The 16,912-nt window shown below is 40.7% G+C and overlaps 2 protein-coding genes across 7 annotated transcripts; both read left to right on the forward strand.

The window, feature by feature from the left end:
• Positions 1-2,256: 2,256 nt before the first annotated feature.
• On the forward strand, positions 2,257-8,969 carry hnrnpa1a (heterogeneous nuclear ribonucleoprotein A1a). 6 transcript variants are annotated; one of them, XM_062466554.1, is made up of 11 exons: positions 2,257-2,416; positions 3,256-3,372; positions 3,466-3,612; positions 3,733-3,943; positions 4,039-4,131; positions 4,218-4,259; positions 6,092-6,163; positions 6,260-6,433; positions 6,648-6,833; positions 6,965-7,034; positions 8,834-8,895. In XM_062466554.1, exons 1-10 carry the CDS (start codon positions 2,402-2,404, stop codon positions 7,024-7,026), a joined length of 1,119 nt encoding a protein of 372 aa, XP_062322538.1. In that variant the 5' UTR covers positions 2,257-2,401; the 3' UTR covers positions 7,027-7,034; positions 8,834-8,895. The 6 variants fall into 6 exon arrangements, with proteins under 6 accessions (XP_062322538.1, XP_062322529.1, XP_062322546.1 ...); XM_062466545.1 differs by lacking the exon at positions 8,834-8,895 and adding an exon at positions 7,530-7,888; XM_062466562.1 differs by lacking the exon at positions 8,834-8,895 and adding an exon at positions 7,530-7,888 and having other exon boundaries at positions 6,663-6,833.
• Positions 8,970-11,052: 2,083 nt separating this feature from the next.
• LOC134024167 (coatomer subunit zeta-1-like) lies at positions 11,053-13,560 on the forward strand. The gene is made up of 9 exons (XM_062466650.1): positions 11,053-11,199; positions 11,491-11,559; positions 11,672-11,753; positions 11,923-12,014; positions 12,110-12,165; positions 12,432-12,509; positions 12,732-12,783; positions 12,900-12,938; positions 13,154-13,560. Exons 1-9 carry the CDS (start codon positions 11,182-11,184, stop codon positions 13,199-13,201), a joined length of 534 nt encoding a protein of 177 aa, XP_062322634.1. The 5' UTR covers positions 11,053-11,181; the 3' UTR covers positions 13,202-13,560.
• Positions 13,561-16,912: the final 3,352 nt, after the last annotated feature.

The raw sequence follows: 16,912 nt of genomic DNA on the forward strand, positions 1-16,912 counted from the left end.
TGGAGACATCCAAACATTATTTATACCACCTTGTTCAGTTACTCACTCCATCCATATCAACACAAACCATAGTGAATAGATCACGTGGAATATGCCTGATTGTTTTATCTGCAAGACTGAATATTCTTGCATTAACATATGCTCACCAATAAACACTGATATTATTATACACAATGGGGCCATACTAGGGTCGGACTGGCCGTCGGGAGAGTCGGGAGATTTCCTGAACAGCCGGTCAAACGGCCGTGGCATAATGCAAAAAAAATATATATAATATTAATACACGGCCGTGGGCCGGTTTGCGTTTCAAAGTCCCGGGCCGTTTTTCAGTCCCAGTCCAGACCTGGGCCATACAGTATATAACACGGCTAACATCTAGTCTTCATGTTGTAAATGTGGTCTTTCTCCTAGACATACACACAACATGCACTGGTCAGAACTGGATCATAAATCTGACAGTTGGAGAGCTATACCCTGGGACCAGAGAAGACTGTTGGATTGTTCTCTGTGAAGGATATCAAAATAGTGCACTTCATTCCTATCTTTAGGCTTGTGTGTGCCAGATGAGATCCCATGCTGCACTGCAGCAGCTCCCCAGGAATTCTCTCTTAACTCCTTGTATGGCTAAGTGCCTGTCCAGCAGTGTGTTCTTAAAACGTGCTTTAAGACATTGCAGGAACAAGAGAGTCCATTTGACCTAATTTATTCAGAAATAAAATACTGTGTACATTTCATGTACTTGTAGCCCACAGCCACACATTACATTCTTGGCATTCTCCACTGCTAAATCCCAACAAAGAAAACATACACAGACACGTTGAATGATGAATCAAAGAAGCACCTGCTGGTATTAATATGATTGCTGTAAGTACACACACAGACATAAATAGTTGAACATGCTTAAGAGACATGGATATAAACACACTAAAATATACACATGCATCCACACACACTCAGAACTTGGTCGTGGAGTTATAGTGATTTATGGAGGAGTAAGTGGTTTAAGCTGCAGATCTCGCTCCAATACATAAACACCTGACAGTGAGGCTCATAAATAAGGCTACACAGACCCCGCAAAGTAATTTACACTCACCACTATCTCTTAAACTAACATGTAACAGGTTTGTGCTCTATATTTCACCCTGAAGTCAAAGGTAGAGCTCACTGTTGTCATTCCCACCAGAGGGACAGTTTACTTCAAAAGGTAAAACAGGCCAACAATATAGTTGTGTGTACTGGCTGTTTCCCACTACAGTGTGAGGTGACTATATATGCATTTTATCCACACAAAAATCCATCAACTGTTTAAATACACATTTTTGTGTACAGCCTATACGTGGGTAATTCGGTAGTGGTAACCAGACCCCAGGGCTGATGTTCGAAAACTACAGAGATTTAAAGTGAAACTGTTTAGTGAAACTGAATTGAGATGATACCAGGCATGAAACACAGCAAGAGGCTGGAGGACTTCTCCACCATGAGCCTCATTCCTCTTTATGTCTGTGTGAGGCTGGAGAGGATCAGTTAGTACAAGTGTTTATCCACACCTACCACATACAGGAACGCACACAGTGACACACATGTAGACACCCACACACATAGTAAGACACACGTGGGCATACACTGATACAGGACTACACTCACATGAATAAAATAAGATTTCCTTTACAAGGGTTTATGACTCGGATAGGAGATTGTGTTTAGCCTAAGGTCTTCAGGTTACAGAGAGGGTGTTTGATCATTTTAAGTTTGCTTTGACAATTAAGCCCTTGCTAACTTCTGTTGACATAGCACAGCAGTAACAGCTAAGTATTCTGTATAGGTCTGTGGTTTGGCATAAGTACTTGTGAACTTGGAAAAGATTAGCACTCATACAGTGTAAAATCCACCTCCATCAGATGGTGGCAGTGCCAAAGCACCGGTAGTGCTTCATTCCTTGCTCAAGGTTGCCCTCATGTGGTATATACAGATCATGTAATGTCACAAAAAAACACTCCACGGATTTTCACCGCCTTATCTCTCTGATATCCTCGTACCTTTTGACCCTATAAGGAAAATATGGCCAGAACCCAATGTCCACCCTCACAGACTCACGGACTTCGAAGTGCATTCTCGCTAAATCTACGATGGGTTCAGGTATTAGGGTTTAGGGGGGATATAAGGGACCATAGTCCACCACCAGTCTCACACTCCCGAACAATAGGTGGCGGCAGAGCCATGTAGAGTTTAGTGGTGATACATCTCCCATTAAACTGGAAAGAAGAAGAAGAGCAGTGTTTGGCACTGTGTTATCCAGACCATACACTACTGGCCACTTTGTTATAGGTAGCCAGCTAGAGTTGGCCATCGTGCACGACTCGTACAATATTTAACACGTTCTTGCGATAATTACGGCCGCAGCATGTCATCGAAAGAGGTAAGAATGGTCATTCCTTTTAAACAGTCATACATGTATTGTTTTCTATTGTATGTAATTGTCCGTCTCATCAAGATCGGGTCATCGATTGTAACTACATGGTTATGCCTGGCTAATTAGCTACCAAGCTAACTGCGAACACACTCGTAAACCGGCCTACCTAGGCTAACATAGCTAGCCAGCTATATTCTGCAGTCAAGCGTTATTGTTAAATCAATAACGTGCAATCGTATCCTTCGGAATATGCCATTTTACTTGAAGTACTTTGAAACAAATTGAGTTGCTTGTAGGTATGCTTGAGCTAGTTTAGTTAGCTAGCACACGTTATGCCTGGTCTGGGCCTATTCATCGCCGTGGTTTCGTACAGTCGGGTTATGAATGAAACTGTTGTTGAGTTGCTAAGCTGTATTTACCCCGACCACATTATGGTGGATTCGACGTTGCTATGTCTAAATATTTAGTCAAATTCTTTGTAAAATTCTAGGCTGTGTAGACGCGATCTCGGTGCAAACCTAGCCTACTAGTTAGCTGGATAGCTAGCTGTAGGCCAAGTATTACAGTAAACCTACGCTCTGGCCTACCCGATGGTGTAGTATAGGTTAAGCTGCATTTCTTTTGCTACTAGTGTCTGCAGATCTCAACACTTGCTGGCTACACTGTAACCACAGGGATATGTTTAGGACCATGATTTGTCACTCAACATGCATGTGTTTGTTTACATTGATTGCATGATAAAATGTATATTACATTTCCATCTATTGATTTTTTTCCCCCGTCTTGCTGATAAAATGTATTACATTTCCATCTATTGATTTTCCCCCCCGTCTTAATATATTAAGACCCCTCGCGAGCCGGAGCAGCTTCGCAAGCTGTTCATCGGAGGACTGAGTTTTGAAACTACTGATGAAAGTTTGAGAGATCACTTTGAACGATGGGGGTCCCTCACGGATTGCGTAGTAAGTTTGATATACATGTAACCGCTGTCTTGACCAAATGGACTGGACTACATGTACTACGTTTGTGCTAATCTTTGTCTTATTCCCTGACAGGTAATGAAAGACCCAGTCTCAAAGAGGTCAAGGGGGTTTGGCTTTGTTACATACAGCTCAGTAGATGAAGTTGATGCAGCTATGGAGGCACGTCCTCACAAGGTGGATGGTCGACAAGTGGAGCCAAAAAGAGCAGTGTCTAGAGAGGTAAGCAATGTCTTCTGTTATATGATGTTGCCTATCAGTTTAACAAAGGAATAACCTCGAGCGTAGATCTATAATACTTTTTGCTTTTTAATAAATTGGTTTGAATGTGTGTGTTAACAGGATTCATGCAGGCCTGGTGCTCACACAACTGTCAAGAAAATATTTGTGGGTGGCATTAAGGAAGACACAGAGGAGCATCATCTTAGAGACTACTTTGAACAATTTGGCAAGATTGAAGTCATTGACATCATGACTGATAGAAGCAGTGGCAAGAAGAGAGGATTTGCCTTTGTTACATTCGATGATCATGATGCTGTAGATAGGATTGTCAGTAAGTGTTGGAAATGTCATTGCCTTTATGCTAATGTCCCTTGCAAGAATTCTTCAAACCAATGCATTTGTCAACCTCAATTTTCTTTATTACAGTCCAGAAGTACCATACATTGAATGGCCATAACTGTGAAGTGCGGAAAGCTCTTTCAAAGGAAGACATGAACAGATCAGGGATGAGCATGAGAGGTATGAATTACATCTGCTCTGAGCACTTTATATTTTGGGTACACCTTGGCCAAAAAAAGTGATGTGTGTATTTCATCTTCTTTCAGGGCCAAGGGGTGGAAATTTTGGCAGAGGGGGTGGATATGGAGGTATGCACAATTTATTAGGGACACACCGATCTATATCGGCTGATATTTAGCTTGTTGGCAAATAAGATGAAATTCGCTAATGGCGACTCACCGATGGCAACAAATGACGTACGCACGTGTGGTTTGACGTATGTCAAGGCGAATTGCCTCCTTGGGTCAGAACCCCAGAAGTTCCATGGGGGTAACTTCATGAAGTCCTTCGGTGACTTGAATGGGACATCAGATGAGTTTGCCTCATTATTCCAGAGCTTCCATATCCTCTTGTTGTCATACTATTAAGGAGTGTGAGCATAGAGAGGTTGTCATTGATGAATTTGCAACCTTGAGGCCCCTGAGCTTGTCCTGTAAGACTGAGGACGACACTGTGTCCCTGACCTATCCCAGTCTCAGGGAGGAGAGTGTGGGATCCATCATATGGCTCCATGTGATGCATGTGACCACTGGATGATGCAAGGCTCCATAGCTTTTAACCAAAAACTGATTGGTTTACCTCTGATGAATTGCTTACATCAATGTCGGCCATAGTATGGGATCATGCTCTCATCCACAGACAGCCACGCCTGAAATGGCATGACTTTATTTGACTGATTGAGCTAAGGAGAAGATGGGCCTATCCTTAAAAAATGGGTCGTCGGTGATCTTTGTGCTAACCACATGAATTGAGGCCAGTATTTCATCAAAGCGATTTCTCCACGTTGCATCTTGAATGCTTTCATTGTGTACATCAATGTCCAGTGCATGTGTCTTCTTGGAACAGAGGTTTACCAGAATCTGATAAGGATCCCATAGAATGTAAGGAGCTCGGAATACAGTTCCTTGTTCGTGGTCTGGGTGAAGTAGAGGTTGGACATTTCAATGGTGATGTCTCTTAGGGTGGGCGGATACATGAGTAGGAAAACATCCTTTGGGTTGGAGCAGCTTTGTTTTACCCATTCTGCAACATTTGGGATGTATACTATGTGGTTTGGAACCACAGTGGTGGCAAGCCTCTTTAATTGTTTGAACACTGTCTTTATTTTAGACCACCTGCAGCTTTGCCCTTGGGTCTTATGGCTGGCTCTGCCCCTATGGCTTGTAGAGGCCCTTGGCTCTTATTATCAACTGTGGAAGGGGGTGTTGAAGGGAAGGTCATCACTGATAACGTTGTTCCTTTCATGATCTGCATGGTTTGCATAAATTCAGCATATACATTCAACAGCCTAGCTGGCAAATTACCTGTCTCCATAGTCCATATCTGACCCATCAGAATTACAGAGGACAGCATCTGTCTCATTTTGAGGGATGACTGCAGTGTTGCATGCCTTGTTTGGACTGCCACCTACATCCAACTTATCCAGAACTAAGTGGAACAAAAAGAAATAAGAACAGAGTAGAAAGTCAGAACAAGAACCTTGAAGCAGCAAACATATTTCAATTGTACATAATTTAACAATAGGTGCATCCTTACAATTTACTCTCATTGTTTTACAACTCGGAACATTTGCATCTCTGTATGGACAGTAGTTAGTAATTGTGAAAGCAAAAATGTTTTGAGATTTGATAACGTACATCTGCTCAGAGGAAGAATTAGACAGGTAATCAAAATAATTACTAGAGTAATTTGGTAGAATTTAAAAGTTTATGTTGGTAGACAAAACCATAGTTTTAATAGTACATTTGTAGAAAGAAATAAAACTTACCAATTAAGTCTCCCTCCTCTTGGTTATTCTCTTTAGATACACACACACTGACAAACTTTCTTTTGAAGGAACTCATCCACAACCAGTGTTTATGGCTTCATTAGATGTATTAGAACCTATTCCTTAATCTTTTCTTCCAAATTCTGAAACTAGGTGGATTTGGTGGAGGGAGAGGAGGTGGAGGATATGGCGATGGGGATGGATATAATAACTATGGAGGCAACGGTGAGTTCCACTTGTAACTTTTGGTAAATAACAGTACATTTACTCTGAGGTCTTAACCGCTTACCCTGAATTGCTATTGCTTGGGTCTGTCCTAAGGTGGCTATGGAGGAGGTCCTGGGTATGGGGGGAGCCGTGGCTATGGTGGCGGCGGTGGCAGTGGTGGTGGCGGAGGTGGCCAGGGCTATGGCAACCAGGGTGGAGGCTATGGAGGAGGTGGAGGATATGACAACTACAACAATGGAGGTGGTGGCGGCGGTGGCTACGGCAGTGGTAAGTGAACCATGTGTGTTTTATAAACTGCCTGATTTTGGACCCTCAGAGTTGCACTTTATTAGTCTAAGAGATTGATTTTAAGGTTGATCAGTTATTGAGTAAACAAATTGTGTGAATACACAGTAAAACATTTATTGAAATCTATTGATTGAAAATGTATTCAAAGTACCATAGTCTCATTTTGCGTGTCTAATGAAAAGACTGTCTAAAGCTCATGATCTTGTAGGTAGCTACGGTGGTGGTGGCGGCGGAAGCAGTGGAGGCAGCAGTGGTGGTGGAGGAGACTACAGTGACTTTGGCAATTACAACAGCCAATCGTCCTCCAACTATGGCCCAATGAAAGGAGGCAACTACAGTGGCGGCAGTGGAGGGGGCAGGAGCAGTGGTCCATATGGTGGTAAGATCCATTACACACTTGTTTTTATTTGATTATAAACCCAGCCCTGATGAGAAAGATACAGATTATCTCAGGGCCTCTAGTGAGTCACTTCAGTCAAGCATTTATATAAGGCCTGGCCCGTTCTGCAGGTGGGTATGGAGGAGGCTCCGGTGGTGGATATGGAGGGGGCTCTGGAGGTCGAAGATACTAGGTTTTAAGGTAAGAACTGCACTGCAATTATTGCACTGCTTTTAGACCGGACTATAAGATTTAGCCTTGAGTCAATATAGTAGTAGAAGAAGAATCAAGATTGCCCTTAATTATGCTCGTCACAGTGTAGTAGAAGATGCGTTGAGTCTTTCTTAAGAAACAAAGGCAGTGCAAAGTAAGCCGTAGTTTCAGGGTGATCATAAGCAAACCATGGTTTATGTGTGATGCTGAAATCGGAGTTCTGTTTTGGGGGCTATCCAGCAGCAAACCCTTAATTTTCACAGAATGGAACTTCTGTTAAGCCCCTGGCATAATGTATTGGACGAAGTGTAAAACAACCCCCAAACAAACTATCTGTTCTCATACCCTTTGCACACAGTGCAATGGGCTTGAATTGAAGGCTTGCTCCTGGCTTTTCTCCTCTGGACTCCTCTCTCAAAATGTAGTTGAAATGATGAAGAAAGGTGCAAAAGTTTAACTATGTTGTTCCGTATTGTCCAACAGGCAGCAGTACTTAGGAGAGGAGAGCCAGAGAGGTGACAGGGAAAGGAAGCAGCAGGTTACCCCCTAGATCTGCTCAGCCAAGCACAGTTGTGGCAGGTTTACATCTGCCACATGAAGAGAAATGTAGACAAGGATAAAATCATGTGGAAAGGGAGGGAGGGGAATTGGGATGGATTCATGTCAAATCCTTTCCCGCAGGATTTTCTGATCTTGTTATTGTTGTTTTTTTTTGTAATTGTGAAGTGTAAAGCATTCCACTAAGGATCTATGTAGGCATTTTGTTTTTTCCTTCGCCCATAGGGTGTTTTAAGATGTATTCGCCAACAAATCAAGATTAAATAAACCGCTTTTCAGTTTTAGTTTATTCTTTACAATGTGTATTTTGATTATTGGGAACAATTTCACTGTGTTAAATGGCCAAATTGATGTCCATCCGGGTTTTTTTTTATGACGGCAACAACAAATTTAACAAGTAGTTAAGATAAGCAGATGAACATTAAGTGAATGGGGAGTGTTTTAAAAAGGGTTCTCGTTACCAATGTCATTTCTTCCAATTCAGTAAAACAGGTCGACTTTTTTTAGTCCCTTTAATGCGCTAGACTTGTTTACTTGCTGCTTTAGTACAAAGTGAAAATGCTGTGCATGTACCTAGGTCATTGCTCCCTTTTATTTCCTTGGAGCCTGTTTCAGCTACTGTTCTTGCCAATGGGCATGGCATCAACCAATTGGAGCCTAGCTTGCACACTAAAGTTGAGCCTAGCCAATTGGAGGATCACACTGAAAAGCTAGCCAATGGGAGCAGCCAGCTAAGGGAGAAAAGTAGCAAGATCCCTGCGTGGAACCAGTGAAGCAGGGGACAGCAGCAGTCTTGAGTGCAGAGGGTTGCCTTTGTAAAACTAGCGAAAGGCAGCACAAGAAAGGGGTATATGATATGCCATACTGGTAGGTAAGAGGAGATTTTTGATCCATTCTTGTATTTGTTCATTGTCGTCATTCAATGTATTTCAGCAGTACAGTGTCTTGGCATAGTAACTTCAGTGGCACAGTTTCCCCACTGCTACTAAGTATACAATTGTGGAATGTCACAGTATCGGTGGCTTGATAACCTTAACTTGATTAAGAGTTTCTGTATACTATTTTTATGCCAAAGTTGGATTATGCCATGTACTTTTCCCTATAGGTCTGAAATACGTTTGTGAGAAGCGCATGTGTCATATGCATTTGATCTTCGGAATTGTTCAGAAATTCAAACCTGTTATTGTGTACATCAATATTTGTTCTGATTTTTCTTTCCTTATTTGCAGGCTTTTAATTGATGCTGTTCTTTCACACACCAAGGGATCATCTGACCAATGTAGAGATAAAGGTATATTGTTTTCAGCCTCAGTACTTTAGGCAACCTGAATACCAGCTTGAATTGTAATGTTTGGCTTTTTATTTGTCAAGCAGTCTGAAATTTTGACCATTTGTTCTTTCAGTGTCCTTTCAGGTGAACAAATGAGGACTACAAAAATGCTGCTGGACAGTTTATTTTTTTTACATCTTTGAACTCTTTTAATAAATGTTCTTTTAAAAACGTTTGTACTTATTTTTCAAGAATGTATAGTGGTGTGTTTTCTTCTCAAACACTGTAATTATTGGGGGCGGAGTTGTGAAACCACCTACTGTGTTTCTACCTTTTATCATTATGCATCTTCTGCCATTAGAGTATGGCAACCCCTAGAACCATATGGTAAAAAGTGATTACATTTGGCACACCAAGTTTAATGTCTACCATTGGAACAGTAGTCTAACAACAACGGATGGCAAGCTTAGAATTTCTTCACAGGTCAGGAATGTTGGCCAATCTTCAACAAAATTGGCACAGGTGATCTTCAGACTAATCAAAAGAAAACCATATTTCTCATCGACGTCTGCTCAGCGAACGCGGGGTTTGCCAAGGAAACAGAAAGTAGCCAGACTGCAGCCACGCAAAACTCTTGCCAGCATTCGCCTTCCCACAGTGCACCACGCTCGGGGGGGTGTCAGGCACAGATTAATGCAGAGTTGTAGTTCTTTAAAGTCACTGTTGTAGTTCGTATAACGTTATGGCAAAGTGTGTAGACTTGTGTTTACGTAATTGCAATATCAATCAAAATACAACTCAAAACTGTTTAATAGACATACACGTTGACGTGTAAAAACGTTTTATTATATTACCGCAGTCTGCTAATCTATCGATACGACGAGGGTCGAGTACCAGCCAGGCTACAGTATAAAGTAGCTAGCTAGGCTAGTTACCACAGAAAAAGGTACGTAGCCAATGTGACGACACTGAATTTAAAAGTACGAAGATACACCAGGACTCGAGTACCCACAATGTCGGCAACCCTGCGCCAGGCCTCATTCTTTTTGTCAATGTCTCTACAAATACAGGGACGTATCGTACAGGACTGGATATGCAGCCACACAAGCGATTCGTTTCTCCATCTTGAAACTGAAAGCTAGAAATGTTTACCATGGTTGCTATGTTACGAGACACAAGAAAACACTCCGATTGGCCATCGCTCCTCATTTGCATCTCAACTCGAACAAAGAGAATAGAAGTTATTTGACTCGAATCGCTTTAGTCGCGTCGTGGGCGATTCGCCTGGCTCCATTGAAAATGAATGGAAAGCATGTTGTCGCGTCGCTGCAGTGGACAGCTAGATATTTTTTGTTGGGTTAGGGTTAAGGTTTAAAAGGGAAGGTTTAAAAGTCTCTATGGCAACATAACGGTATTAATTATATCTACAATTCTATTTTGTCGTTTAACAGACGTGGCCGAGGCCCCGTCATAGGTAGCCTACACTTCGCCGACGGTCGGCCGTCAGTAGGATCGAACCCGACACCTCCGACATCCCAAGCGCGACCACTACTAGCCATAGCCTAAGCTAGCATGGGAGGCCTGTTGGCCTATTAGGGCTACCTGAGGAGTGAGTTTAACCGATTTACACCGATCTGTACAAGCCTAATTCCAAATCAACATATCCATATAGGCTTATTGACTAGTGGCAATTCATTTCTCACTAGTAAAAAGTAATTATTGATATCAACACTGCAGTCATCTCTCACACGTGGAAATGTTTAGGCCTGTTGTAGATATCTGTAACTTAATAGGCTATTCAACTTTTTCCAAGTTACAGTTGTGATTAATGATAGCCTATCTAAATAACTTGATAGCCTATAGGCTACTTGATGATTAAATTCGGACTACTCAAATTATTAACCTATTCATAACAACAATAACATTCTCACACGTGGAAATGTCAAATGTTGATATCAACAATTCATTCTTACTGGTGGCAATGTTTCCCCCGTAAATTTACATTTAGTCATTTAGCAGACGCTCTTATCCTTATCTTATAAATGCGCAAAAATATTTTCACAGTAGACAGACAAAAGAGGGAACTATAAGACTATTGCACTGCATAGCCTATAACGCACTGCTGATGTTGATAGTAGCCTAATTTCCTTCATTCTTGACGTTGCTGACGGAAAATTTTAAAATAATGCAGCATAGGGTTGTGAAGCAGAAACCATGTTTATGATGGCTTGTAGCTTACCAACGGCCAAAACGAGTGGTCTGGTGACTGGGAAGGAGCTTCTTGAATGCGTCATCATATGAAAAACTATGGACTCACACATACTGGTAAGGAAGTATTGGGATAACTTACTGCTTGTGAATTTCATGTATTTTGAATTGGAAAAAGAGACGCGACAAAGCGTTCGTCTTGTGTTACAGCATTTACGATATTATGGTCATCTCTCGTCAAAGGTTTTAAAGCGAGCTGTATACCGGATATTTGGTAGTTAGCTGAATTAGACGCACACTGATGTGATCTTTGTAGCTTCTGCCAATACGTCAGCAGGTTAGCTAGGTAGCTTCTGGTGTGTCGGGTAATTATTTAACAAGCCTAAAAGTGTGTATTTTACTCGGCAGGAACCCACGTTGTACACAGTAAAAGCGGTTCTTATCCTGGACAGCGATGGAGAAAGACTTTATGCTAAGGTGACTATCCCTTAACTAAAGACAGCTTTGTGCGGTGTGTTCTAGTACTTTGGCATAATGTTCGTGCTTGGGCCCTTATGTGACTGATTAACCCCAATGCCTTAACCTACAGTACTATGATGAAACCTATCCAAGTGTGAAGGAGCAAAAAGCATTTGAAAAGAACATATTCAATAAGACACACCGCACAGACAGTAAGTTGCATACCAATAAACCTATTTTTATAGATTTATCTAATTAGGATTACATGCTTGACCAAAGTCTGCTGTTTATCACTCCCATTTTATCAAATAAAGCACTGAAATTTGCGTTGAAGAAATTCGTTGCAATTGGTATTCAAATTAACCACTCTTATTTGTCTAGGTGAAATAGCATTTATAGAGGGCCTCACTGTTGTGTACAAGAGCAATATTGACCTGTACTTCTATGTTATTGGAAGTTCTCATGAAAATGAGGTAGGCCAATCAGTTTGCCAATATAATGATATATTTGCAGATGTTTATGATAATGTGTGCTTTTTTCCCTCATTATTGCTTGCTTGTCTCCCCAGCTGATGCTGATGTCAGTGCTAAATTGTCTGTTTGACTCACTTAGCCAGATGTTAAGGTGAGACTGAACTGAATGGTGCTGTATTTAGACTTAAACTTATTGGTTTGGTAAACAGTCTTGGTATCCCTCCACCTTTCGGTTGTCAAAATTAATTTCATATTATATAAAATTATGATTAACTTACAGTCTCCATTTTATACTGTGCAATAATAAAAAGGACCCTCGGTCAGTGTCTCCCATTAGGATTGTCTGAAAATCGGTCAGTTTGCCCCCTAGAACAGTTGTAATTGCTAAAAATATACTGTCATTGTGTCTGTATACAGGAAGAATGTGGAGCGGCGAGCTTTGCTTGAGAATATGGAGGGTTTGTTCTTGGCTGTTGATGAGATAGTTGATGAAGGGTATGTGTGTGAGGCTGCTACTACTAAACATCAAATTGCAGAAGCCCAACATGTGTGCTACATTCATTCAGAACAATCCTCTGATGTCATAACAGGAACTAGCCATTAAATAGTTTACCATCTGTATGCTGTTTCTAATTAAATAAGATCTCATCCATAAAGTAATAAACCCACTTCTAGATCCAAGGCACTGTGAGTAACTTATGTGGCTTTGTCATATAGAGTCATCCTGGAGAGTGACCCTCAGCAGGTGGTCTACCGTGTGGCCCTGAGGGTACATTTGTTTTTTTATTTTCAAACAACTAATATTGCCCTTGGGTGGAGCAACGCAAAGATATATAAAAAGTATTTATTTGTGTTTCTCAATCACTCTGTATTTCTCACCTGCAGGGGGATGATGTCCCGCTAACAGAACAGACTATGTCTCAGGTAAGAGAATTTCTTAACGGTTATGCTCCCTTGTCACCAAACGCGTTGCTAATGGGAAACATTCCATTCCACTCGCAGATTGTACTTTTTTTGCAGATGTAATGCAACAACACAAGTATTCAGTGTTACGATACACACGTTTATGTGGGAGGCTACATTATTTATAATGTGTGTGTATAATGTGTCATGCTCTGCATTTCTTAATTGTTTCTTAGGTGCTTCAGTCTGCTAAAGAACAAATAAAGTGGTCTTTGCTGCGATAGTTCAGAGACTGGTCACTCACATGCACACGCTCACCCAACAACATCATTCCTTTCCTACTTTTTTCCTTGGTAAACCAGTAATTGTTAACTTTTGATTGAGCCGTGATCTTTACTGTCTCATGTCTTTTTATGTTTTCTGTTGATAATCAGTGAACTTGGTTTAAACTTGTTTGTATGATTCTTATCAGAATGGCTTTTAACACTTGGTACACAAGTTTTGTTCAGTCCAGATATCAACACAAGATGTCATGTTCATGAGTTACTTGTGATAATTTCATTTAAAAGCTGTTCACTGTACATCATTTCATTCTATTGGCAAGAAAGATAACCTTTACATAATAAAGTGTTATTTAAACAAGTGTTTCCTCTTGGTATTCATTTTATGAATACATAAGGCCACCTAGTGGTAGTGACTATTTAATAAAATCACAGTAATGAATAAAGACATGTGACATGCTATTTTGTTTAGGCAATTCTATACAGAAATAAACACCTAATCTTAGTGCCACAACACTTTCGCTTCCACTTTTTTAAATACACAGGCATTGTCACAAGGAAGGGCTCAATTTATCTGTTTTGAGTACAATAAAGGAGAAAAATGACATGGATTTAGATCATTCAGACAGCAGGAAAAAGTTATGCAACACTGGTGATACTTAGCACCTCATTGGCCGATTGCCCTGGCAAAGTCATACAAATCTATATACATTAAACCAAGATCTAGATAAATGAATACAATTTATTTGGCATGCTTCAGTGCTTTACTTACCCATCAAGGTATCTTCAGCTGTGTGTGGGGCATTTTGCACACATCCTAGTGTTTTAAATTAATGTGTATTTGTGTAAATCAGAGGTCTATAAATTAAGAGCAATGTGTTTGTTTTCTGGGCAGCTTTACCTGTTTTTTTTTGTACATTTTATTATTGTATATATCATCTTTGCCCAAGGATAAATATTCACCTGTAATGAGCATGGGTCTGACAATCTGGCCAATGGATGGGCTCTTCTTGTATAATAAAAAACAACAATGTATGCATTCATGTTTATTTCCAACTCTTTAGACTACTGTATGTAGTCTAAAGAGGTATACATCATTGTTACTTCTAGCTCATTAACTGTGGCAAATGGACCAAAGATTTTGTTTGACTTCTGTGGAAATGCCACTATTAGTCCAAATTAGATGATTAAATGGGTGGTTAGTATCTGTGTTAGAGATCAAATACACATATTTGTGTGGAATAGGTGGTACAGTAGAACTGGAAATGTGCATGAGTGGAGTTCAAACCTCAACAGTGTTACTGGTATTACAGTATGTGTGTGTGTTTGAAATGTGTCTGCTACTTAAACTGTGCTTTACGACATGTTAGTTCCTCCAGAGTGTCATTTACAGATCCTGAGTGAACAGTGTGTTGTTTTGGGCTGCAGAGAAAGCCCAAAACAACACAACATCCCCTTCCTACGCTCATTCCATGGCTGGAATTCACAGCCTGTGACTAAAGCTCCCCAGTTCTACAACAAAATCTGCAGCAACACACTGAGTTGTAATGTGAACATAAATCCAATTATCATCTCATTCATGGCTGATATGCTGAATTATATTTGCCTGTTATGGTATGAGGTTGTTTATGACAAGTTTTAATGGACAAGTGAGGATACTGTAGCAAACTATATTGTCTTATGTATTTCTAAGTGTTGATTTTGATTTCATTGTGTATGCAATCTAACAACCAATCCTGAATTATTTTATGTAATACATTGTATGATCAAAATTTTCTGGATGTTGAACCAGTAAATGGAGCAAATCTGAGAGTAAGACGTTGTTACATTTTGTTTTGTGTCTTCCATGAAATCCCACCCTTGTGTTATCTTCAAGCTAAAACAGAACCTAAAGAAGCTGTGGAAGAAACCGCCTTGATGTTTCTATTTTGAAGCCTCCTTTCTTCTCTGTATGTCTCTTCTCTATGTCCCCCTCCCCCCTCCCTGTGGATTCCCCAACAGCAATGCAGTACCCATTAAAAAGCAGCCCCTCCACCCCTCCTCTCCCACATCCCTGGCAGATTTAGTGCCATCGCCCCGCCATTGGCCACCAAGCTGACAGCTGTGATTTATAGCTTGTTTCTCATTGGTTCTTCCCTGACAAGCAGATTTATGGGTGTACTATGATTCGCTGCCAGCCGCCTTTAAGATGAGTTACAGCCTTCTCTGTGATAGGACACAGAACCAGTGTCAAGTTACTGTCGTAAAGCTTGTGTCCCTGGGGGGAGGGGAGAAAGGAAGAAGGGATGGCGTGGTATGCCTGTGTCAAGACAGTAGAACGATGCCGAATGGAGAAACAGAGGGAGCGATAGTAAAGGGTACTGAGGCAGAGGTGAGGAGATGGAGAGACTGAATAGATGGACAAAGACTTAAAGAATTATACCTGACATTACCTACCTGCTTTATATCTATTTCCTACGTAACTATCTGATTCCTTGACTGTTACTAAAGCTAAGCATCATTACTTTAATTAGTTTGACCTACACACTATTCTCTACACACTAGTGGCCCAACCATAGTATTCCAGGAATGTGCTCTTCATTGTGCTGCTACCGAGACATTCATGTTCAACATGAGTTACAATCCGCACACAGAATACACATTAGATATACACTTTCATTACCTTTTTATGTTATTTCTTTGTCACCCTGTAATTTTCCATACTTCTTACAATACTTATCTTCCCATTTCCTCCCATATCGATTTATAATACTATTTTTTAATTATAGTTAATAGGGTAAATTCTTTAAAAAAAAGAAGGAAATCAGAGAAGGGTGTGAAACACCATTGCATATTTTATGGCTTTAAGGATGAGTGCCAGATTTTACGACACAGAGAAATATTAGATTCGCTCATCCCATCATGGGAGGATAGGTAGTGTATATATTACCTTTGATGCACTTTGATCTTAAATGCCTCCTTCCTTTGCTCTGCTCTGATTCCGTTATTCCAATCTACTCCCACTCCTTCAGCTTTACGCTCTCCAGTGTCTCTGCCCACGGCTGCCCCTTGTATTAGCAGTCAGGCAGGGTATAATAGATAATACAACAGGCGCACTGTAAATGACTGTGTCGCATCACCGATCAACGGCAGAAAACTGCTAAAGTCACTTTCACTCCTTTGCTGTCAACAATATTTTCTGTGTATTATTACTTTAGCTGTCAGCGTTTGGCAACCTATCCATCTGTGAGTTTGCATCTTTATTTTAATTGTTTTGTTTCTGTATCTCTTTCTTAAACTGTGTCCTATGATAGTGTCCATCTGTCCCTGTCTCCCTCTCTTTTTCCACCCATCACTTCAGTTCTCTTTACTTTGTCCAGACTGGATTTAGACAAAGAGTTACATAAAAACACAATACTATAGGACAAGAAAACAACATCTATACTGAGACACACAGGCTCTCAAGCCATAAAGGGCTCCAAAATTGTGGATGAGACACAACAATATTAGGCTTTGTCCGTGGTGGTTATAGACCTATGTCAGAGTTGATATTAATAATTTCAACATTCCTAAATTGTGCAGATAATAAATTACTATCACTTTCCCTCATTGATCCTCTAGTTAGTATCTAAGTTGCACCATTTTGTGTCATGACTCATGTGCAGCTACCCCTGCAATCCATTGGTCACAGCCAAAATGGCTGCTTTTTCTACTTTTTTGGTAGCCCCTTATGGC

The sequence above is a fragment of the Osmerus eperlanus genome, chromosome 1 (genome assembly GCF_963692335.1).
Source record: "Osmerus eperlanus chromosome 1, fOsmEpe2.1, whole genome shotgun sequence".
Taxonomy (NCBI): Eukaryota; Metazoa; Chordata; class Actinopteri; order Osmeriformes; family Osmeridae; genus Osmerus; species Osmerus eperlanus.

What these genes read in the sequence shown, in the direction of transcription:
- hnrnpa1a (XM_062466554.1), top strand. An exon ending in ATCAGGGATGAGCATGAGAG is followed by an intron (nt 4,132 to 4,217) that starts GTATGAATTACA and finishes ATCTTCTTTCAG; the next exon opens with GGCCAAGGGGTGGAAATTTT. An exon ending in TAATAACTATGGAGGCAACG is followed by an intron (nt 6,164 to 6,259) that starts GTGAGTTCCACT and finishes GTCTGTCCTAAG; the next exon opens with GTGGCTATGGAGGAGGTCCT.
- LOC134024167 (XM_062466650.1), top strand. An exon ending in GAGAAAGACTTTATGCTAAG is followed by an intron (nt 11,560 to 11,671) that starts GTGACTATCCCT and finishes CTTAACCTACAG; the next exon opens with TACTATGATGAAACCTATCC. An exon ending in TCTACCGTGTGGCCCTGAGG is followed by an intron (nt 12,784 to 12,899) that starts GTACATTTGTTT and finishes TCTCACCTGCAG; the next exon opens with GGGGATGATGTCCCGCTAAC.